This window comes from Macaca fascicularis, chromosome 7 (assembly GCF_037993035.2).
Source record: "Macaca fascicularis isolate 582-1 chromosome 7, T2T-MFA8v1.1".
NCBI classification, from domain to species: Eukaryota; Metazoa; Chordata; class Mammalia; order Primates; family Cercopithecidae; genus Macaca; species Macaca fascicularis.
The window spans coordinates 50593492-50616199 of NC_088381.1; the positions used below are offsets into that span (position 1 = coordinate 50593492).

The 22708-nt window shown below is 48.6% G+C and overlaps 1 protein-coding gene across 13 annotated transcripts in view; it reads left to right on the top strand.

Moving 5' to 3' along the window:
• Positions 1 to 14264: 14264 nt before the first annotated feature.
• Positions 14265 to 22708, top strand: part of CD276 (CD276 molecule) — a 30704-nt gene continuing 22260 nt past the window's right edge. For 4 of the 13 annotated variants that reach the window (XR_012415145.1, XM_065548138.2, XM_015453048.3 and 1 more), the window contains exon 1: positions 14694 to 14911. Coding sequence is in view for 1 of the 13 variants with exons in the window: in XM_065548140.2 (XP_065404212.1) it covers positions 22029 to 22199 (171 nt within the window). In the remaining 12 variants the exon portion in view is untranslated. Of the gene's footprint in view, positions 14506 to 14693; positions 14912 to 15095; positions 15352 to 15494; positions 15565 to 20696; positions 22200 to 22708 lie in introns of those variants that run through there. The other 9 variants (XR_010588144.2, XM_065548137.2, XM_073996289.1 and 6 more) reach the window with 8 other exon arrangements.

The window sequence follows — 22708 nt, forward strand, 5'->3', positions numbered from 1 at the left end:
TAGTTATTCATTTCATGGTGGTTTTGGCCCTGAGCTCATCTTCCCTTGGAAGTGTCGGCTATCTTGGTGAATAATGTGTCCTCTGTGGGAAGGAGTGAGGTTAAAGATGGGCCTCCAGCTTTGGCTCCTCCAGGCAAAGGTATGAAGGGAGTGCCTCAGGGTGCAGAGCCTCTAGCAGCTATTCCCCATTTGCCACCTGTCCACAGACAAGCCAGAGTGAAGTGCCTCGCCTTCCAGAGAACCTCTGCCCTAGTCACTGCTCTTTTCCAAGAGCTGCCTCCCTCTGCGTAGTCTCTTATCCCAACCAAGGGTACAAGAGGAAGGAGGGACTGCTCCATGGCTCCTGGCCAGCCTTCATCTATTGAATCTGTTTTCCACCAGCCAGTCCGGCTGGCTCCAGAAGTGCCTTGAGGTTCCCTTGCCATTTTCGGCTGGTGCTGTGTTGATGTTTTCTGCCTACAGAGGTGAAAGGGCAGGCTACCCTCCACCTGGAGAAGTATGGGGGACAGAAAAGCAACAAGAAAACCCTCTCCCAGACTTATATCGACCATGACCTCTGGCTGTCACCACTCCAGGCTGCAGTGCTCACCGGACTAGGACCTATCTAGCTTTTGTTTCTCAGGGTCAGATTCTGGATACATCATCCCTCTCTCCCTTATACAGTGTCTCCAGGGCCGAGTCTGGGGGAGGGAATCTGCAGTCCACTCCATCCAGCACCAAGGTAAAAATCTGAAGCCCCATCTACTTTCCATCTTCTAAAAATTCTCCACTATTTCTGGTTTGCTAATGGTTCTTCATTTTATTTTCTAGCCCTGTTACGTATTGATTGTCTTAAAAACTATTTGTATCTTTTCTGCCATTTTCAAATGTGACAGCATGTTCTGAGACCCTTCCATTTCCTCTTAAGAAGAATCTCCTTGGCTGGGAGCGATTGCTCATGCCTGTAATCCCAGCACTTTGGTAGGCCGAGATGGGTGGAGCAATTGAGGTCAGGAGTTTGACCATGGTCAACATGGTGAAAACCCGTATCTACTAAAAATACAAAAAATTAGCTGGGCGTGGTGGCAGGCAACTGTAATCCCAGCTACTCGGGAGGCTGAGGCAGGAGAATCTCTTGAACCCAGGAGACGAGGTTGCAGTGAGCCAAGATCACGCCATTGGACTCCAGCCTGGGCAACAAGAGAAAAACTCTGTCTCAAAAAGAAGAAGAAAGAAGAAGAAAGAAGAAGAAGAAGAAGGAGAAGGAGAAGGAGAAGAAGATGAAATCCCCTACTTAGTAGAGGCAGCGATTCTTGTGCAACTTTGTAACTTTCATTCATCCCATTCACTCTTTCCTGTGTTCTTGTCTGTAAAATGGGAACAGAGGAGTAAGTGATGTTTGGGGGCCTTTCACCGTCTCTGTGCTGTAGCTCCAAAGATCAGGCCCAACCATTGTTTGGCTCATTTTCTGCTGTACATTCGCATTAGTTCAGAAATGTGAGTGGTGGCACCACTTTCTTTCTAATTTCATTCTGGTCATTGGTAGTCAGAGAGCAAAATGTAGAGCTGAAAAATGAAGATTGTTTCCTCTTAGAAAAACAAAAAGCACAACCATCTACAGAAACCTATTCCTATAACGAGCAGCTGAGGCAGGTGAACAGAGGATTGTCCCGAGAAATGTGAATGAACCTGCCGTCACGGAATGGGGTATCTAGAGTGGGGGATGATGTGAGGGATTTTTTTTATTCCTTCCCAAAGCAAAAGCAGACTTTTAAATTCCTTTTATCTTGCATTCTGGCCTCTTTCAAATCCTCTGAAGCCCCCCAAAGTTGCCAATGACTAACGTGAGACTATAACTCTCTAGGAAATAGGGATATCTCTGCCTCTGATGCTGGAAAACAGGGCAATAGACAGAATGACCTCCAAGAACCTTGCCTATCAAATATAGCATCCAGTCATGTCTCTTTGTAGAGGCAGAAACCATTCATGCTTCTGGGAAGAGCTAAAAACCATTCTGAGAAAGGTTGCAGGAGTTGAAGGGAACACTGGGATGCTGGCTTCCCCTGCACCTTCCACCATGATTGTAAGTTTCTTGAGGCCTCCTCAGAAGCTAAGCTGATGCCAGCTTCATGCTTCCTGTTCAGCCTGCTGAACCATGAACCAATTAAACCTCTTTTCTTGATAAATTACCCAGTCTCAGTATTTCTTTATAGCAATTTGAGAATAGCCCAATCTGCCATCGATGATTTTAGGTACTATAAAGCCATAGACTACTGGGCAAGGGCTTCAGCTCGACCCTCATATACAAATAGGGAAATAGGCTGAAAGAGCTCAGAGACTTCCCTGACATCACCATAGTGAGGCAGTAGCTGAACTAGGAGTAGAACTCAAGGCCTCTTACTGCTATGCAGGAGTCTGATACCTGCACCTGGATGCCTCGGGTAAGTTCCTGAAGCTTCTAAGCCCCCCACTGCTTTTGAAGGAAATGCTGGGTCAGGTATAGAATAAGGGCTAATTAAATGTGCAGTACTGTGGCAGACGCTGTGGATCCCCATTGTGGTTGAAGGACCTAGCCCTGCAGGTGCTAGGAGGACTGCAGGAAGATGGTCTCTCAGCTGTAAGTCCTCTTTGGGAATTGCCTCTGCTGAAGAAAGCAACCTGGATCAAAATAACTTCCCCCTTTTCAGAAGATCCACATCCAATGACTGAATTGTGCTTAAGTATTAAAGGCCAGCTCTGTCCCTGACACAGGACAACTGGAAAGAGTTTGTTCCAGCTTCAGAGTGCCCCATGTGGTTGGCCAAGGCCTTTGCTGAGTCTGTACTGTGGCCTGACTTCTCCCCTGCCCAGTTCTACTTTTCTCCCTTTTCTTCCCCAGGTGTTGAGCCGCAGAGCACTCTCTATTCTAATCTCATCTAATCTCAGAGTCTGCTTCTTAAAGAACCCATCCTGCCACATTTGGGTTGAATTACAGTCATGAGGAAGCCTGAATTTGGGAAGCAGCCAGGGTCTGGTGGCTTCAGTCATGGCTGGGGAGCAGCTGAAGAGAGATGGGTCATGAGGTGGGGCATAGACCCTGGACCTGGAGGCCTGGATTCCTGCCTCCCATAGCAGCTCACCTGCCCAATTATGATTTTGTCTGCAACCCTCAAAGCAGAGCGGGGAGAGGCTGTGTGATTATTACTGTTACAATCACTGCTTAAAATCAATGCTAGGTGTTCCAGTAGATCAATCTCCCCCTAAATCTTCACCCCTCTTCTTGGGCTCTGCTCACTCTCACCTCCCTCACTCTCAGCAGATGATCTTGCCTCATACTGTCCTTTACAGGAAAAATGAAAATGAAGCCATTGGGAAGCTTTCATGAGTTTCACATCTCGTATCCTTGTTACCCTATTCTCACCTCCTCCCATCCAGCCCAAGAAAGGGTGGTCCTCCCCAGGTACTGGGCCCTGCCCCTTTCTGCTTCCTTAGAAATCTCTACGTGTCAATTATCATGACCCTTCTCCCTCATGGGACTTACCTGTTTCCTCTCTCCTGGTACCTTCCCCTGGGTACATAAATATGTTTAGGTCTCTCATATCTGGAAAAAAGCACCAACCACAGATAGAAGAAAATATTTGCAAATTATATGTTTGATAAAGGACTTGTATCCAAAAATATACAAAGAACTCTTAAAACTCAACAAGAAAACAAACAACCTTATTAAAAAATGGGCCAAAGACCTTAACAAAGGAAGACATTTAGGTGGCAAGTAAGCATATGAAAATATGTTTCACATCAAATGTCACTGGAGAATACAAATTAAAACAATAAGACATGACTACACACCTATTGAAATGGCCAAAAATCCAGAACACTGACAACACTAAAAACTGGTGAAGATGCAGAGGAACAGGAACTCTCATTCATTGATGGTGGGAATGCAAAATGGTACAGCCTCTTTAAAAGACTCTTTTTGGCAGTTTCTTTTTTGTTATTTACTTTTTTTATTTTTTTATTTTTTTAAATTATACTTTAACGTGCAGGTTTGTTACATATGTATACATGTGCCATGTTGGTGTGCTGCACCCATTAACTTGTCATTTACATTAGGTATATCTCCTAATGCTATCCTTCCCCGCTCCTCCCACCCCACGACAGGCCCCAGTGTGTGATGTTCCCCTTCTTGTGTCCAAGTGTTCTCATTGTTCAATTCCCACCTATGAGTGAGAACAAGTGGTATTTAGTTTTCTGTTCTTGTGATAGTTTGCTGAGAATGATAGTTTCCAGCTGCATCCATGTCCCGACAAAGGACATGAACTCATCCTTTTTTGGCTGCATAGTATTCCATGGTGTATATGTGCCACATTTTCTTAATCCAGTCTGTCATTGATGGACATTTGGGTTGGTTCCAAGTCTTTGCTATTGTGAATAGTGCCGCAGTAAATGTATGTGCATGTGTCTTTATAGCAGTATGATTTATAATCCTTTGGGTATATACCCAGTAATGGGATGGCTGGGTCAAATGGTATTTCTAGTTCTAAATTACAAAACTAAACATACCCTTACCATATAATCCAACTTCCTTTGTTAAATGAGGAGCAATCACACTTCTCAGTATTTAACAAAGGAAGTTGAAAAGTTAAACCCAAACAAAAAACCCTGCACATGAATGTTTATAGCAACTTCATTCACAATTGCCAAGGACATCCTCTTGTCCTTCAGTAGGTGAATAGATAAAAAACTGTAGTACATCCAGACCATAGAATATTATTCAGTGCTAAAAAGGAATGAGCTAGCAAACCGTGGAAGGACTTGAGGAGAACTTAATGCATATCACTAAGTGAAAGAAGTTAATCTGAAAAGCCTAGATACTGTATGATTCCAGCTATATGACATTCTGGAAAAGGCAAATCTATGAAAACAGTAAAAAGGTCAATGGTTTCCAGGAGTTGAGGGGAGGAGAGGAATGAATAAGTAGAACACAGACTGTTTAGGGCAGTGAAACTACCCTATATGATACTATAATGGTGTAAACATGTCATTATATATTTGTCAAAACCCACAATTTGTATAACACCAAGAATGAACCTTCATGTAAACTAAAGACTTTGTGATGATGATATGTCAAGGTAGGTTCATTGATGGTAACAAACGTACCCCATAAATTGATTATCGGGGAGGCTATACCTGTGTGGGACCAGGGGGTATATGGGAAATCTCTGTATCTTCTGCTCAATTTTGCTGTGAACTAAAACTGTTCTAAAAAATAAAATCTATTTTTAAAAACAACACCACAACATTTTCCATCCATGTACTTGTCAACTACTGGTCTTTTCATTTATCCACACTCATGCTACAAGCAGTTATTAGGCACTATTCTAGGTGCAGGAATACAGCAGTGGACAACAAAGTCATCACTCAAATTCTATGGAGGGAGATAGGTAATAAATGCATAACCGAATAATATAAAATATTGTTAGAGGGTAAATAAGTGCTAAGGAAAAAAAAATCAAGCAGAGTAAAGAAGTTGGGGATGACCAAGGCTGGGGATAGTGACACCACTTTATACAGGGTGGTCAGGGAAGGCCTTCCTGGAAAGGTAACACTTGAACAGACCTGGAGAAAGTGGGGAATGAGCTCTATGGACATCTGGGGAAAGAATGTCCCAGTCAGAGGGAAGAGCAAGAGCAAAGGCCCCGAGGCAAGCATGACTGGTGTATTTAAGGAGCAGTAAAGGAAGCGAACACAGAGTAGAGGAAGCAAGGGGGAGAGAGATGAGATCAGAAGGAAAGCACAGAGCCAGATCATGTACGAGGATCATATAGAACAATTGAAGGACTTAACTTTTACCCCAGAGAATTCTGAGCAGAGGAATGACTTGATTTGCCTGCATTTAAAGAGGTCATAGTAGCTGCTGTGTAGAAAGTAAACTATAGAGAGAAGAAGTGGAAGGAAAGAGACTAATCAGAAAGCCACTGCAATACAGGTAAATGAGGATGGCTTGGATTAGGGTGGTAGCAGTGGAGACCAGAAAGGTGCTCCTGGTTCTGGATATATTTCTAAGGTAGGAGCCAGTAGGATTGTTGGGTGGGTTTTGCAAGAAACAGAAAAATCGGCTGGGTGTGGTGGCTCATGCCTGTAATGCCAGCACTTTGGGAGGCCAAGGTAGGTGGATCACGTGAGGTCAGGAGTTCGAGATCAGCCTGGCCAACCTGGTGAAACCCCCATCTCTACTAAAATACAAAAAATTAGCTGGGCCTGGTGGCAGATGCCTGTAGCCCCAGGTACTCAGGAGGCTGAGGCACAAGAATCCCTTGAGCCCTGGAGGCGGAGGTTGCAGTGAGCTGAGATCGCTCCACTGCACTCCAGTTTGGGCTACAGAGTAAGACCCCATCTCAAAAAAAAAAAAAAAAAAAAGAAACAGAAAAATGAAAAATAAAGGATGACCGCAAGGTTTTTGCCCTGAGCCAGAAGAAGAATGAAGTTGCCATCACCTGAGATGGGGAAGACTGCAGGACAAATGGTTTGTGGTTTGTTTTGGTGGCAGTGGGTAGGCAGGAGGATGAAAATCATGAGTTTGATTCAAGACAAGTTAGTGAAGATGTTGAGTAGGCAGTCGGGTATACAGAATTAAAAGATACAGTCCAGGCCGGGCGTGGTGGCTCAAGCCTGTAATCCCAGCACTTTGGGAGACCGAGACGGGTGGATCACGAGGTCAGGAGATCGAGACCATCCTGGCTAACACGGTGAAACCCCATCTCTACTAAAAAATACAAAAAACTAGCCGGGCGAGGTGGTGGGCGCCTGTAGTCCCAGTTACTCGGGAGGCTGAGGCAGGAGAATGGTGTGAACCCGGGAGGCAGAGCTTGCTGTGAGCTGAGATCCGGCCACTGCACTCCAGCCTGGGCGACAGAGCGAGACTCCCTCTCAAAAAAAAAAAAAAAAAAAAAAGATACAGTCCAAGCTGGAAACTTGAATTACAGCGTTCTCAGCACACAGATTGTATTAAAGCCGTCAGACTGGATGAGATAACCGAGGGAGTGGGCCTAGACCCAGAAGAAAAGAGTGTGAGTACTAAGTCCTGGAGTTCCTGTACGTTAACGGGTTGGGGAGAGGAGAAGGATCCAGCACAGGAGACTAGAAGGAATAACCAACAAGGTGAGAGAAAAAGCAAGAACTTTCTGTTCTAGAGGCAGAAAGTGTTTCAAGAAAGGTAGTGAATGATTTGGGAGATAGTGAAAAGATTGATGATGCAGGAGAGGAGAATTGCTGGTGTGATTTCCTGTGTAGGCTAGTTGTGCAAGAGGAGGGCTGACCTGAATGGTAGCATAGGGAGGGAAGGCAGAGGCTATGGCCCAGGTGCTCTTTTCTCTGCTCCCAGATCTGCTCTTTGCGAGGTGGCCTTCCCCTTCTGCCCCCTGCACTTGACCACTTTCCTGGTGTCAGACGCTGCAAGCAGCACCACCAGGGTGATTAGATCAATGTCTTCCCAAGTGTGTATTGTCTTAGAGAAGGCCAGACCTGAGCAGGTCCCTGATGCCTTTCACTTATCAAGTTCTTCCCACCCTTCAAGGTCAGTATAAGTCCACCTCCTCTGCGAACCCTTCCCTGACCTCCACAGCCTCAGCCCACACAGCTTTCCCCTCTCCTTCCCTCCCATTCCTCCTTTAAGCTGGGCATTGAGGAGCATCCTTGGAGTCCTAGGACAGGTGAGGACAGGAGCCCATTTCAGCTGCGTTTCCACTTATCACCAGGAGGGGGCTCAGAGTAGTAAGTGCCTATGTCAACCATGATGGAAATAACTCGAAGAGGAGTAGGGAAGTTGGAGACTGTTAATTCCTTTCTGGCCTTGCAGGCTGCTTGTTCTTGGCGCTAGCCTGCTTCATTAGTCCTGTCTGCTGCAGGGCTGAGGGGGAAATTCTGATACTCTCAGTGAGAAATGGTGGCTCAGGGTTGCAGAGGAGCTTTGGGAGGACTCTGAGAGGAAAAGGCCAAGAACAGTTAAGCTACCTCCTCTGGCCACATGGTTAGTTCGTGGCAGGGATGAGAGGTGAGCCCTGGTGTCCTGGTTTTCAGCCTACTGTACTGTCAATGCCCCTTCCCGCCAGCCAGGGTCAAGGCATTCACTCCAGAGTTCAAGCCCTCATTCAGCTACAGCATCCCAGGTGGGAGTTGGGGAGCATGAGTGAGGAGCCTGGAGGAGAATGAGCCAGAGTTCCTGCCCTAAGGGAGCCCTCAAAATGCCTGGGGAGATATGACACATGGCTCGGGTCAAGTGGAGAACACTGTGGGCAGCACACATCAGAACAGACCAAGGTTGAAGCTGGCACCTGCTCCTTGGAGGAGGCTTAGGGAAGTAAGTGGATTGGTCCAGTTTGAGAGGACAACCTCTGATAGACTCCCTCCTCCTAAGCTGGGAGGAACCGGACTGTGTGAGTATTTATGGAGGGGTGGAGAGTGATGGAGAGGGGCCACATTTCGACAGCAATGCTGACCCCAAAGAATAATGAAGGGCTGGTTGAGGAACTACTAGGGTGAGGGGAGAAACTCCGGCTGGAGTCACTCCTCAGAAGCCACACATCTGGCTGCACATCTCCCTGAGTAGACAACGTCAGTGCTGCTGCTCAAGTTCCTGTTTGGAAACCCAGAGCCCATCCCTGTTTGCCTGTGAAGGTGCCAGGTTCCTGCAGAAAGTCTGCTTATAAAGGATTTCTTTTGAAGTTATGTTTGTGATGGTCTCATCATGAGAACTGAGGAAGGAAGAGGAGCCACATATGTTATTTTGCTGAAAGTCCTGTTTTAAGAAAACAAATGCAAGGTTGTATTCATGAATAACTGCTAACCACAATAATGGAAGAAGCAGGTAAGCTAATAAGATATAATACCCCATACCTCAGGTAGTAACTTTGGGTGAGGTAGGCCAGTGGGCAGGAAGCCCTATGTCTGGTGGCAGAAGCAGGGTGGGAAGGAAACTGAAAGAGAACTGAGCCTTGGTCACTGACTGAGGATGCTGCAACTCACACATCCTGCTTCGTGGCCTGGCTTGTCTCGAACTGGGTTCTTCCCTAGCACCAGTAATCCAAGTGGAGACCTAGCAGCAGCCAAGACATGGTGCCAAGTAGGGTCACTTTCACTGCAAAATGCCTATCTCCAGGACAGAGGGAGAGTGGACTGAGAGAAGCCAGGGAGAGAAAAAGGGCGGGGATTTGCAGTCGGTTGTCCTGCCTCAGGGATTAGGGTTTACATGAAGAACTGCAGGTGAAGAGTGCTCCATTAAGGAAGATTGGATACACTGTTCTCACCATTGGGGCAGTTAAACCTTCCCTTGAGTCCATTTGGTAAGGTGCCCTGAAGATGTCTAGGCATAATGTCGCAAGCCCAGCTGAAAACAAATACCACAAAGAGACCCTGTAATTCTGAAAACAGCAATATTAGCACTTAAGATTCAGCACCTGGCTTACTCCTGTAGTCCTAGCTACTAGGGAGGCTGAGGAAGGAGGATTTCTTGTGCCCAGGGGTGAATACAAGGCTGCAGTGAGCTACGATTGTACTACTGTACTCTAGCCTGAGTGACAGAACAAGACCCCACATCTCTTAAAAAAAAAAAAAAAAGGATTAAGCACCTGGATTGAAATTCAGATTTCTGGATTCCATGTGGTTTATCCACTGTCTTCCTTAAGAGGGCCATCACCACTGGCTTGTGAGGCTGGGCACTTGTGAGGAGGGGCACTTGATCTTATTCATCTAGCAGGAACCTTTAGTTGTTCTGGTCAGTGCCTGCTTCTCTGAGCCTGTCTTGGGGCAAGCCTAAGAGCAGGGCCAGGACTAGCATGAGGTGCCTGCACCTATGATGCAAAACTGAAGGAGGGTGCTCACTTTCAGGTCAGTGCGAGGGCAGAGCCTGTTCAGTTATTTGCATGTGAGAGCTATTATAAATAACAACTCCCAATGAGATAGAAGAGTTCCCCTGGTAGCATGGTGCTGTTTTTAGTTTGTTCTGTTGTTTTGTTTTTTAAACTCTGTCCAACCCTCCTATGTGGAGGACCTCCCACCTTCCTTCCAACTCACCAGCCGCAGGACACAAACGCTGAAATGGCTTCCTGGTATTGGGAGTGTTGTCAGCCCAGGTCATAGTAAAGAAATTGGAAAGAGAAAGGGGATTGAATGGTTCAGTTTCACTGGGGACGAGGAGGAAGACAGATAATGGAAAGGGTGAACAGGGAAAAAGAACAGAGGCTGGTGAGTCAGAGAGAAGCAGATAGTTAGAAAAGACTGCGTAGAAGCTCTTTCGTTATGTTGTTGTGTATGTATTAGGGCCTTAGGGTTGTGAAGTGTTCCCCGGTGATCCTCCTTGGAGGACCCGTTCATCTTTCATTAGGCTGCTCCTGTTATTTTGCTTGCCAGACGCTTCCAGCTGGAATTAGTTGGTTCTAGACATTTGAAGCCTATTCCAAGACTCAATTCCCAGGACTAAGAAACTAGGAAGCCGGAACCTGCAGTGGTTGCTATGCACCGTATTCAATTTTGCACCGGATTCAGTCATTTGAGAGAAATGTGGTTGCCTTCAGTTTAGGCTGGATGGAACAGCTCCTGATGGCACCCTATGAGTCCTAAGTGAGTGGGCAGAGTGGAGTGTGGGTGGGTGGCCTTTGCCAAGACATCAAGGATTTGAGGCCTAAAAATGCAAACAACTTGGGAAGTAATATGCACCACCCAGCCTGAGGGAAGGGAGGCCAGTGCCAAGATGTTGGCTCAGCATCACAGTGATCCTCGATAAAATCCCCAATCCCCACTTGGGCCTTAAATCCCTGACACTGCCAAGAATTGATTTTTGTTTCTTAAGGAAGCAGTCAAAATGAATACATTTTCAGTATCATTCTTAGGAGAGGCATCGCAATGTTTCTGAGCTGCTTTCTATGAGATGGACTGCTTAGCTGCTCTAAAAAGACCAAAATGTCTCCATAGCTTACACTGTACAGTTTGCTTTATTTAAGTGTATTTAAATAGATGAGCGAGACACTTTTCCTTTTGTATGTCAAAGGAGGCAAAAGGAAGTTGTCTCCTAATTTCAGTCACAATTTGTGCCCTGAGGAAAGTTATAATATTCTATTGTATGGATACACCACATTTGCCTATCCATTCATCTGGAGATGTAGACACTTGGTTGCTTCTACATTTTGCCTATTGTAATGCCACTATGAATATGAGTGTACGAATATCTCTTTGAGACCCTGCTTTCAATTCTTTGTGGGTATGCCCATAAGTGGAATTGCTGAATCATATAGTAGTTCTATTTTTAATTTTTTTTTTTTTGAGACAGAGTCTCACTCTGTCACCCATGCTGGAGTGCAGTGGCATAATCTCAGTCCACTGCAACCTCTGCCTCCTGGGTTCAAGTGATTCTCCTACCTCAGCCTCCCGAGTAGCTGGGACTATAGGCGAGCACCACCATGCCTGGATAATTTTGTATTTTTTTTTTTTTTTAGTAGAGATGGGGTTTCACCATGCTGGCCAGGCTGGTCTTGAACTCCCGACCTCAGGTGATCTGCCCGCCTTGGCCTCCCAGAGTGTTAGGATTACAGGTGTGAGCCACCATGCCTGGCCTATTTTTAATGTTTTTGAGGAACTACCAGACTGGTTTCCATAGCTCAGGGCTGCTCCTGTAACACGCTTTCCCCAAAGCCTCCATCAGTGTTTCATTTCCATCTCATTTGCCACACTGGGTCACGTGACTGCCTCTAGCTGCAAGTGGATCGGAGAACCCATGTATTTTCAACCAGGCATAGAACTTCTTAGAACAAATGCTACACTCTGTTGGTAAGGAAGAAGAAGAGAATGAATTTTAGTGGACAACTAGCAGCCTAAGGGCAAATGAGAACACTGGAGGGCTTCACGTAGGCAAGATACATTGTGGCATTGTGGGAGGATTTGCGCTTTAGAAGGCTCTCTCTGGCAGCTATGGACTGAGGAGTCATAGTCAACAGAATCCGTTAAGAGGCAATCCAGTGAGGAGTGATGGGGGCTCAGATGAAGATGGGGTGGCAGTAGGGTATTCAGAAAACGAATGGATTCCTAAGATATTCTGATATTGGCAGTGGGAAGGGGGAAGAAGTGGGAGGGAGGGAGGGATGAGTCCAGGTTTTGAGCATAGTCCTTCCTGTATATCTAGAAGGGGAAACCGGTTTGGGGGACAGGTGATAGTTCAATTTTGCACATGTTCAATTTGAGGAACCTGCAGGATGGTAGGTAGATAAAAAGTAGGATAAGACTTGTCCCAATCTGGGTCTTTTGGGATTGGTTTGTGACCTCCTTGGGGAACTTGAAGCAAAACTGGAGATAGCACATTCTGAGTCATCTACTCCTGTGCTGGCCCAGGAAGCAGGTTGTGGGGAGGTGGGGGGTGGGATGGATAGAGGTGAGAGGGGTAAGGCTGTTGTCCAGAAAGAATGCATGAAGACAACCTTCCATCTTGAGTTTTTCTGGTTCTGATGGGAATCTCTGTGTAGCTGCCCCATTCCTGAGTTCCCAGGGACAATCAGACAAACATTCTCTGAACCAAGGAGGCCCCTGCATGATGGGATGGTCATTCTAGCTATCTGTGTCCAGATCCAAGTGTCTGAGTCTCAGATGAGCTGGTCCTACACACATGCTATCTGTGCCCTGCCCAAGCTGCTTCCCCTTCCTAGGGGATCAGAGCCCTCTCAATCTGCTGCTTCCAGGGATGAGAGCCAATACACCTTTCCTTCCCTCCTGACCTCTGCCCTTGAATGATTATTTTAAAATCTCCCCCCATAGACACACTATAAACTGCTCTGTGATGTTCCTTCGCTGTTCACCATGGCTGAGTCATGCCAGATTATAAATCCCCTAGGACAGGTCCAGTGTCACCACTGCAGGGCACAAGGCACAGGACTGACTCTTTGTGAAGGGAAGGAAAGTAAGTTTCTCTAGATCTGTTCAACGCCACCTCCGGGGTCCTCCAGCAGGGCTCCTGGCTCTCTCAGCCCGGGCACACCTCTCCATGTGATGCTTCTTTCCTAGGTTGCTGGGTCAAGTGGAGGCTACTCATCCTGAGACCTGTAAGGCCAGACCCAGGCTGGACGAGGCTGGATAGGACCTGGCAGGGCAGCGGGGAGCAGCGTGGATTTCTCCAGAGTTCCTGGAGGTCGTCAGGGACAAGACAGCTGGGCCTCTCTGCTGCCATCCCTAGGAGCAGTCGGCAGTTACACAGACACAGCTGCTGTGTGATTCAAAAACACATACGCACGAAGACTCAAATACAGAGTTGCTTGAATGTGTTCACAAATATACACACCTGGCTGGGCGTGGTGGCTCATGCCTGTAATCCTGACACTTTGGGAGGCCAAGGTGGGCGGATCACGAGGTCAGAAGATCGAGACCATCCTGGCCAAAATGGTGAAACCCTGTCTCTGCTAAAAATACAAAAATTAGCTGGATGTGGTGGTGCGCACCTGTAATCCTAGCTACTCAGGAGGCTGAGGCAGGGGAATCGCTTGAACTCGGGAGGCGGAGGTTACAGTGAGCCGAGATGGCGCCACTGCACTCCAGAGTCAGACTCTGTCTCAAAAAAAAAAAAAAAAAAGACAAAAAACCCCCCACAAATACACACACCCATGCACCACCACCCCTACCCATATACCATATGCACACTTAAATTCAGAGGGCAAATCTTGGTTTCTTCCTTCATAGCTATGTGTCCCCAAATTACTTAATCTCTTTGTATCTTAATTTCCCTATTTCTGATCTGCAAAAAAGAGGATAATAATGGTATTCACCTCAATGAGTTGTTGTGAAGATTAAATGAGATAAAATGGTAAAGAGCTTACAACAGTGGCAACACATGCAGAGAGACACACATGTTTTCATACTCATTTCTCAAGCCCTGCCCAGTACTGCCACTGGCACTGGTGGTGAGTCTGGCAGCAGTACAAGGTTGGAGTCCCTTCATCCCTCTGAGCCTTGGTTTTCTCATCTGTGAAATGGGAATACTATCTACCCGGTGGGGCTGTCCGGAAAATTAAAGAGGCCCAGCATGGAAAGCTCCTAACCTAACTCTGGCCCACAAAAGCCTCCCTACGTTTTAGCTGTCACTGTCCCTGTGAGGAAGAACAGATCCAAGAACAGGTGCAGGGATCGGCTGCACCACGGCAAAATCTAGACAGGCCCGACCCCCATCTCCTCCTAAGCTGGAGCGGGGCCCTGTAAGGACAGAGCCCAAGGCCACTAGGTGTCAGGCCTGTTGGAGCCAAGTCCGGCCAGCAGTCTGGGGTGGGGCTGGGGGCAGGGCTCGTCGGATGGCCGTGGGTGGAAGGAAAAGAGGAAAACCAGCTCAGTGGAAATTGTCCTGCGGTTGGCTCAGGCGCCCACGACACTGTATTTATAGAGAGCTCCCTGCAGCTCTTAATTCCTCGCAGTCGAGTTAACCCTTTCTGGGCTGTGGTGCCAGCATGGTGTGGAGGAAGAACCCAGGACTGGGGTCGGACAGCAGGATTCCAGCGCTGTTCCGCCGCCAGTCGATGACCAGTCAGTCACCTGTCCCCTCTCGCAGAAAGGAAGATTCAGCTCTTGGAAGTGTGGGAACGGGGTGGGGGATGGGCAGCGCTCTGCTCCCGGAGCCGAGGGTTTTCCCCGCCAGGGTCAGGACTGGGGGCGGGGCGGGGCGGGGGCGGGGGCGGGGGCCAGGCAGTGTGCTCTGCCCAGCGGGCTGGCTCAGGCCTCGGTCCGCAGCAGCCGCCGCGGGGCCAATCCGGCCTCAGGGACGCACCGGAGCCGCCTTTCCGGGCCCCAGGCGGATTCTCCGGCCCGGCCCGCCCCGCCCCTCGGACTCCCCGGGCCGCCCCCGGCCCCTATTCGGGCCGGGCCTCGCTGCTGCGGCGGCGACTGAGCTAGGCTGGGCCGCGTCCCCAAGTCCCAGAGTCGGCGCGGCGCGGTGAGTGCTGGCGTGGCGCGGGCGGCGTGGGGTGGGGCGGCCTTTGTCTGCTGCGGGCCGGGCCCAGAGCCTGCGGAGGTCCGCAAGTTCCCTCGCCGGGCTGCAGAAGCTGAGCGGGGGTGCCTTCCCTCCGGGCTCCCGCTCACCTGCCCTCCCCCGGGTCCGGGCGGTCCCCCGCGCACAGGAGCCCCGGGAACCGCGGGCGCCGCTCCTGCCCTGGGCTGTGGGGCCCGCGGAGAGCTGGGGGCGCCCGGATCCTATCTCGCCCCACTTCCCTCGGCCAGAGAGGGGCCCGGGCGCCGTCGGACCTGCCGACCCCGGAAGCTGCGGACCGGGCCGGGTGGGTGAACGCGCTTTTGGAGGCCCCGGGTCTGGAGCGGGCATTGGGGCAGATCTGTCCCGTGTTGAAGCTTAACGAAGCCGCCGGCCGCGGCTCGGAGGTTAGCGGGGTCTCTCGGGTCCTGCGGAGGAAAACGCCCAGCTCCGGGAGGGGAGCGGCGGGGAGGGAGGGCGAGTGGTTAGGCGGGTCCACTCTGCGGGGCCCAGCAGGGCGAAGGTGTGGGCGACTGGTGCACGTCTACAGGCAGCCGTGGGCAGCATGAGGGGTTAGATTCCGGGAAGGACAGGTAGAGACGGCTGGCAGGGGCCACGGGGTGAGTAGGTGTTGGGGATGGGGAGGCAACTGGGATGGGCAGTTTGGGCTTGGGAAGCCTCAGGGAGGTGGGGGGTGAGGTGGGATGGAGAGGAGATGCGGGCGACTGTGGAGGGAGGTGGGGACCCCGAGTGGGGGCACACTAGAAGGGAGGGGATTGAATCCCAGCGCCCAGGGCCCTCCCTGCGACCGTTTAGCTAGCGAATTGGCAGGTTTGGCAGCCTAAGGCAGGGGATTTATTTCTAAGCCAAACCTGCCCTAATGAGAAAAGCGTGATGAATGACTCAGATATGGGATCTATCACTGAGGGAAAACATTAAGCAAATAGTAAAGCAAAAAGGATTGTGTGTGTGTGTGTGTGTGTGTGTGTGTGTGTGTGTGTGTGTGTGTGTGTGTGTGGCGGGGTGGGGGGGCTGTTATTTGTCTTAATTTAGAAAAACGATTTACCTTCAAATTGGATGTGGATAATTGTAAATGAGTCTCATCTCTTCATTAAAGCCCCGGGTCCTTGTCTTATAAGCATGTCTTTAGCAGTTAGTTTCTATATTAGAAAGTAATGAAGTTGCTTTGTCTTTAAGGGAGTTCTTTATTTAGTGTGGCCTCCTCTAGTTCCCTCTGGCCTCCCAGAAGTCCCTAGGAAATCTGATGCTGTGCTGCCTTCCTTGTAGTGTGGGGGCCTGCAAATAGGTGGGACAGCTTGAGGCTGAGGGGAATTGAAGTTTAAACTTGAACTGAAAGTCTAAACTTGTCCGATGGGTTGGGCTGATCTGAGTGCAGGGCGGGGTGGAGGGCTATGGGGCTGTAGGGTATGAAGTGGCTCATTTCATGGGAGTATTTTGGGTGAGTACATTTTCCTACCCGATGGTAGGCTGGCTGAATGTCTCATGTTCACATACCTGACGGCTGGGTTGGGTGCTTTAATATTTATGCAAAGGACAGTTATAGAAGTGTGGTCCTTTCAAAGTAGTCCTCTGGGGTGTCTGTGTCCTTATTAGGTTGACTTCTGAACCTTCCTGTGGGAATTCCTCCATCCTTAAACTTTGGCCTTCCCTGAGGGAGTACATCTTCATTCCTTGGAGTAGGATTTGAGTTTGACACGGAGCCTGACAATGCTGTTTGGAGTCAGAGATGCAGTGTGATGAGAGAGCCACGAGTTGGAATTCCACAGCACCTAAAGAGACTCCTAGAAAGTGTTGTAGAACAAGTGGCTGGGTGGTACTTGGCTGCACATATGGGGTTTGGGGGTCTGTGCAGAAAAATGACCAAATCCAACCAGCCTCTGATATTATGACCACATGGGGGTTGTTAAGCTGTGGATCTGAGTCATAGGGTCAGGGAAAGAGGAAAAATGGCAAGGAGGATGATGTAAGCTTATCCTCTGAGTGGGTGTCGACTTCTCATTGTCCTTTTCCCACATCCCCAGGGCAGGAGTGGTAGGGAAGTCCACCAGCAAAAGAGGGAGGGCACACCCAGGGACTGGGGGATGGGGAGAAGGGTGAGGTCCATGTGATTTTTGAGAAATTGCCTTTGATCTTGTTGGCTCAGAATGGACCCCACACCTGGAAGGGGGCCACATGTACAGTTATGCAACCCTTGCCTGCCACCCCCAGTTTTGCCGCCCCTGCAGTGTGCCAGATAGGAGCATTGGGTTTTCAGGTTTGGGAGCGGGTAGGGTTGTGCTGGAAGCTAAATAGATATTATCTCATGTAATCCTTATAGTAATCCTATGAGGTAGGGTATCATTAACACTGTTGTACAGTTGGGGAAACTGAGGCCCAGAAAGGGCAAGTCACATGCCCAAAGACACACAGCTGGCAAATGGTGGAGCTGGGCTGTTGTCTCCTTCTAGAACTAGCTTTTTCTGCTGCTCTGGAGGTAGGCACAGGTTTTACCTCTCTTTCTGGAGCCTGGCAAGATGTGCCAAGGGTCTCCGTAGTAAGCCAGGGAAGACTCATCTGGGGAGCCAGAGAAAAGGCATGCCTGACCTGGGCGACCCAGCGACTAGTGGCCTTCACAGCATAGTCAGGGCTTTTGCTGAGAGTTCTTCTCTTCCAGAGCCCTGGCCTTCATCATGCTGGGGCTTCCAGGAGTCCCTCCTCCACCCTCCAGTTCTGACCAGGGCTTCCAGGAGTCCCTCCTCCACCCTCCAGTTCTGACCAGTGCTCCCAGCCAGCTGTATCCTTTCTTCCTTTCTTTTTCTTTGTGGTCCAGAGAATGAATGCCTGCTCCACATACCTTATGCCATTGGAAATTTGACCTTCGCTAGGCATAGGGAGCATAATCTGCAGGAAGTGGAGTGAGAAGCATTTCTTGCTGGGAGCCTTGGAGCAGGGAGAGATACTGTCTCTGGGAGGCAGGGGTCCCAGGTTACCCTAGAGGCAATACAGGCTCCTAGGAACTGGGGCTCCCTTGTGGGAGACATTGGAATGTGTCCTTGTGAGAATGCTCTGTGCTAGGGGATATGGCAGCAGAAGGGTAGGAGCCCATGGTACTTGGAGCTGTGACTAGGCATCTGCGAAGAGGAAGGGGCCAAGAACTACTAGAATGAGTCAGAGCCAGAGATGGAGTCAAGTTGTGCATTTGCTACTTTGGAGCTGGGGCAGTGGTGGGGCTGTAGGTGAAAAGTGGGGACACAGAAGGAGTAAGGTCCCAGAGACCCAGATGTGTGGCCTGACAGAGGAGGTCTTGGCCAGGGAGAGTGGGGTAGGGGCAAAGTGTTCGCTCAGTGCAGAGGCCTCATCTAGGAGACCTTGTCTCCATGTTTGCGGCAATAATAAGAGCAATAATAATAACTATTACTGCAGTTTTGTTACTGGGCACTTTCCTAAGTTCTCTCTCTCTATTGTCTTATTTTATTCTCACAGCAACCCTGTGGGGTAGGGATTGTTACCCCCATTTTAGAGATTTGGAATTGGGTCTCAAATAGGTTAAGTCATTTAAACTTGGTCATGTATTCAGCAAGGCATCAGTGTCAGGATTTAAACCCAAGGCTGCCTGCTTCTGAGCTCATGCTGTTCCCTGGGCAGGCAAGGCAGCCTGATGATTCCATTCAACAAGTGAGGAAGAGAGGAGGGTCAGCTGGCTCTTAGTCACCTCTGCTGGTGGCTGATGATTGAGTGTGGGTCCTTGGGTAGCCAGCCACCACTCTCTGGGTTCAGATTTCCATCTGTACAATGGGCCTGGAGCTAGGCACTGGACCAGGTGTACCATAAGAGGCCTTCTAGCTCTGAGGACTGGTGGAGACTGCTACACTCCCAGAGGGGTCTGGCGCTTAGATGGAGAGGGGCTGGCAGAGTTGTTCTGCTAGACTGAGCCTCTTTCAGGGTAGAAACCAAAGGAATTTGGAGGCAAGGAGGCATTTAGGCAGATCACGTCTGGAGAAAATGCTCCCTTCCGTGAGTGCAGTCTGGAAAGATTTCGGGAAAGGACAGGATTTCTGGATATGTTTAGGTGGGCACCTAGCAGGACTCAGCAGATATTGAGTGAATACAGATGTATGTGCTCTGGGCCTGCTAGTGCCTGACCCAAGATCTGTCCTCTGATGTGGTCTCGTGTGCGCTCATCCCTTTCCTTCCTCTCTCTATTCCCCTTGTTGCCATCCCTTCTTTTGACTGGACCTCCTCTGGGCGCAATGTAGCTATCACTTTTTTCAGAGCTCTGTGCCTACAGTGTGTGTGTGTGTGTGTGTGTGTGTACATGTTTCCACATGCATGTATAGGTCAGTTTTGCAGCCCCTGCACATGCTTCTGGTTCCAGGGAGACCGTAGCCCTGCTTTGCTTGCCAGCCCTGATGACATACTACTGTCCTGACTCACACAGAAATCACTTGGAGAGGAAGAACTGATTCCTGCTCTTGGATGGGATCACTTGACTGGGGAGTGGTGCCCAGTGGACATCCTTGAACACAAAAAGCCCAAACTGACTCAGATTATCAGGAAAAAGGAAGGCAAACAGGGAGGCTGTTGCCAGGGAACTCTAGGGACCCTCCCATCTCTTTTCTGAGGCTGCTGCCCATTTATAGAGCACCTAGTATTAACTAAGTCAGTTTTGATAATTTTACTCATTGAGTCCTATAATCATCCTATGAGGGTAAGGTTTATAATCCCCATTTTACAGATGAGCAAAATGAGGCTCAGAGAGGATATTTTCATAAAGTTTCATTACTAGGAAGTGACAGAGTCTGGATTTGAACCTGTCTCTCCAACTCCAAAGTCATCTTCTTAAACACTAGTGCTAACTTCTTCCATGAAGCTTCTTGCAATCACACCAGCCCAACATGTGATATGGTCACAGCATGGGATGGTGGTCAGGGCCGTTTGATGGTTGATGAGATGAAGACCCAGAAAGGCAAGGGAGTTTGCCCTAGGGAGCCTGGCAAGTGAGTTATAGAGCCTGGTCTAAAGTCCAGTATATCTCTCTTGTTGCTGTTTTCCTTTTTTCTTTTGTTAATTTCCACAAGAATTTACATGTCCATAGTTAAGAACAGAGAAGTGTATCAAGTAGAAAACAGTAGCAAACTCTCACCCTTATTCCACATGTCAGAGTTGCATTCGCTCTCAGGCATCCAAATCCTTTCCCCATATACAAACGTCCATCCATCCATATATCCATCCATCTCTCTGTCTAAACACACATGCATTCATTCATTCACTCATTGAATAGTGCATTGAGAACCCATTATATGCCAAGCCGTTGCTAGAATTGAGGATGCAATAGTTAAATAAAGCAGATGTGGTTCCTTCTTAAGGAGGTTCCCGTATATCATGAAGAAAACAGACTGGGTGCAATGAGTAACAGCCTCCTTAGAGTGGCAGATCTCTTACCTGGCTTTTCTGTCAAGGTGACCCTTAGAATATGGAGGTGTTACCTTTTATCTTAGTCCATGTTTTACTGCTATAACAGAATACCACAGCCTGAGTAACACATAAAGAAAAAAAGTTTATTTGACCTGTAGTTCTGGAGACTGGGAAGTCCAAGGGCATGGTGCTGGCATCTGGTGAGGGCCTTCTTGCTGCCTTATCCTATTGTGGAAGGGTGTATGAGCGTGCAGGACAGTATGGGGGCAGCACTTATTCTTTTATCAGGAATCCACTTTTCCTGTGATAACAGCATTAATCTCTTCACTTCTTACAGGCCCCACCTCTTAATACTGTTACAGTGGCAATTAAATTTCAACATGAGTTTTAAAGGAGACATTCAAATCATAGCACCCACGTCATCTAGGAAGAAGGAACTGTGTTTGCAGCAACTCTGTGAGGTAGGAAAGGGAGTCCTATGTTGTAGAAACTGGAAGCAGCCCACTGTGCCGAGGAGCAAGTAGGAAGAGATGAGGCTGGGTAGGTGGGCAGGGCCAGGGCAGATGGGGCTCTGTAGGCTATGGAGGAGCTGAGATCTTATCACAAGGAAAGTGAACAGCCCTAGGATTAACTATTGAAGGCACTGACATAATATGACTTATGTTTTTATATTAATAGCAATTATTCTGGCTGTTGTATAGAGTATAGATTGGAGAACAGAATTGGGTGGGGGAACTAGAAAAGGTAAACAGACTGGTGAAGAGGCTTTTATAGTTATCCAGGCAAGAGATGATGGTGACTTAGAAGACCAGGAAGAGAAGCAAAGGTGGAGAGAAATGGAGATAGTGAAGATATATCAGACATATTTGAGGAGTCCTTCAGTTACAGATAATAGAAAACTAGCTCAAGCACATTTAAGAAAAAAAAAAAAAAGACTGGTTCAGGTACCTAGGCAGTCTATGTGTGCAGCTTGCTTCAGGGCTTAAATGATGGTTTTAGGGCTCTGTATCCTTCTAGCTTCCATCTCTGCCTCTGTTCATTTGTTTGGATCAATTCTTTAGATTGTTGGTAGCAGATAGATTTATTGCTAACAGTCCCAGACCATATCCTTCTTAGCAATCTCAGCAAGAAAGAGACTTTTTTGATGGCTGCTGCAGCAAGGCTCTGGGGAAGTCTCTGACTGGGTGTGGCTTGGCTTACAGCTCATTCTCGAACTAATCACTGAGTAGGGGCAGAGCAGGGTTTCTCCAATGAGCCAGGTCTTGTAACATGCCCAGGCCCTTAGCTGGGAGGACAGCTTCACCAGTACAGCATGGACTGGGCTCCCTGCAGGAGTGTGGAGCCTTCCTACCAGAAGGGGCCAGCATAGACCAAGAGAAGGGCACTGTAGAATAAAGGACATGGAGCAAAATAACTGTTAAGACTAGCTACCAGAGACAGAGATAATCTGCTCAGCCTTGAATTTGCCTCTTTGTCAAGGAAACAAGGAGCAGAAGATGCTAAGAAGGAATTGAGGTTTAGGCCAAGTGGGGAGGTGCTCATCTGTTTTAATTGGATTTGTCTTGCCCCTGGGATTGCTTGTCCCGGTATAGGGTGAACTTGGAGATAGTATCTTTTGAGAAGCTGTCAGGGATATTTCAGGCCAGTCTAGGGTAGAAGAGGGTTGGAGATGTGGGTCGCAGTATTCCACAGTTTCCTGCTGTACACAGATTCAATCCAGAGTCCTCATCTACCTCCCTCACTACCTCCCTTGCTTTCTCTCCTGAGTCTTAGCCTCTCCTGGAGTCCCATCTTCCCAGAATATGCTGTGGGCATCTCCTCTTCTGGATCCAATGAGCAAGTAAGCACTTGAAGAAGAGCCCACTAGTAGGCACTTGCATGGCTTCACTGGGGTTTTGCAAATGCACTTCTTTTCTTTTTCTTCTCCATTTTATTGGTCCCCAGCCAGAAGCAGTAAAGCTTCTCTCTTTTATTTCATTTTATTTTTTTTTTTGAGACGGAGTCTCGCTCTGTCGCCCAGGCTGGAGTGCAATGGCGCGATCTCGGCTCACTGCAACCTCCGCCTCCCGGGTTCACGCCATTCTCCTGCCTCAGCCTCCCGAATAGCTGGAACTACAGGTGCCTGCCACCACACCTGGCTAATTTTTGTGTATTTTTAGTAGAGACGAGGTTTCACCGTGTTAGCCAGGGTGGTCTCGATCTGTTGACCTCGTTATCCACCTGTCTCGGCCTCCCAAAGTGCTGGGATTACAGGCGTGAGCCACCGCACCTGGCCGCAGTGAAGCTTCTCATGACAGCCCTGGGGATGAGATGGGTAGATGGGAGCTGAGTAGCAGCACAGGTAGGCAC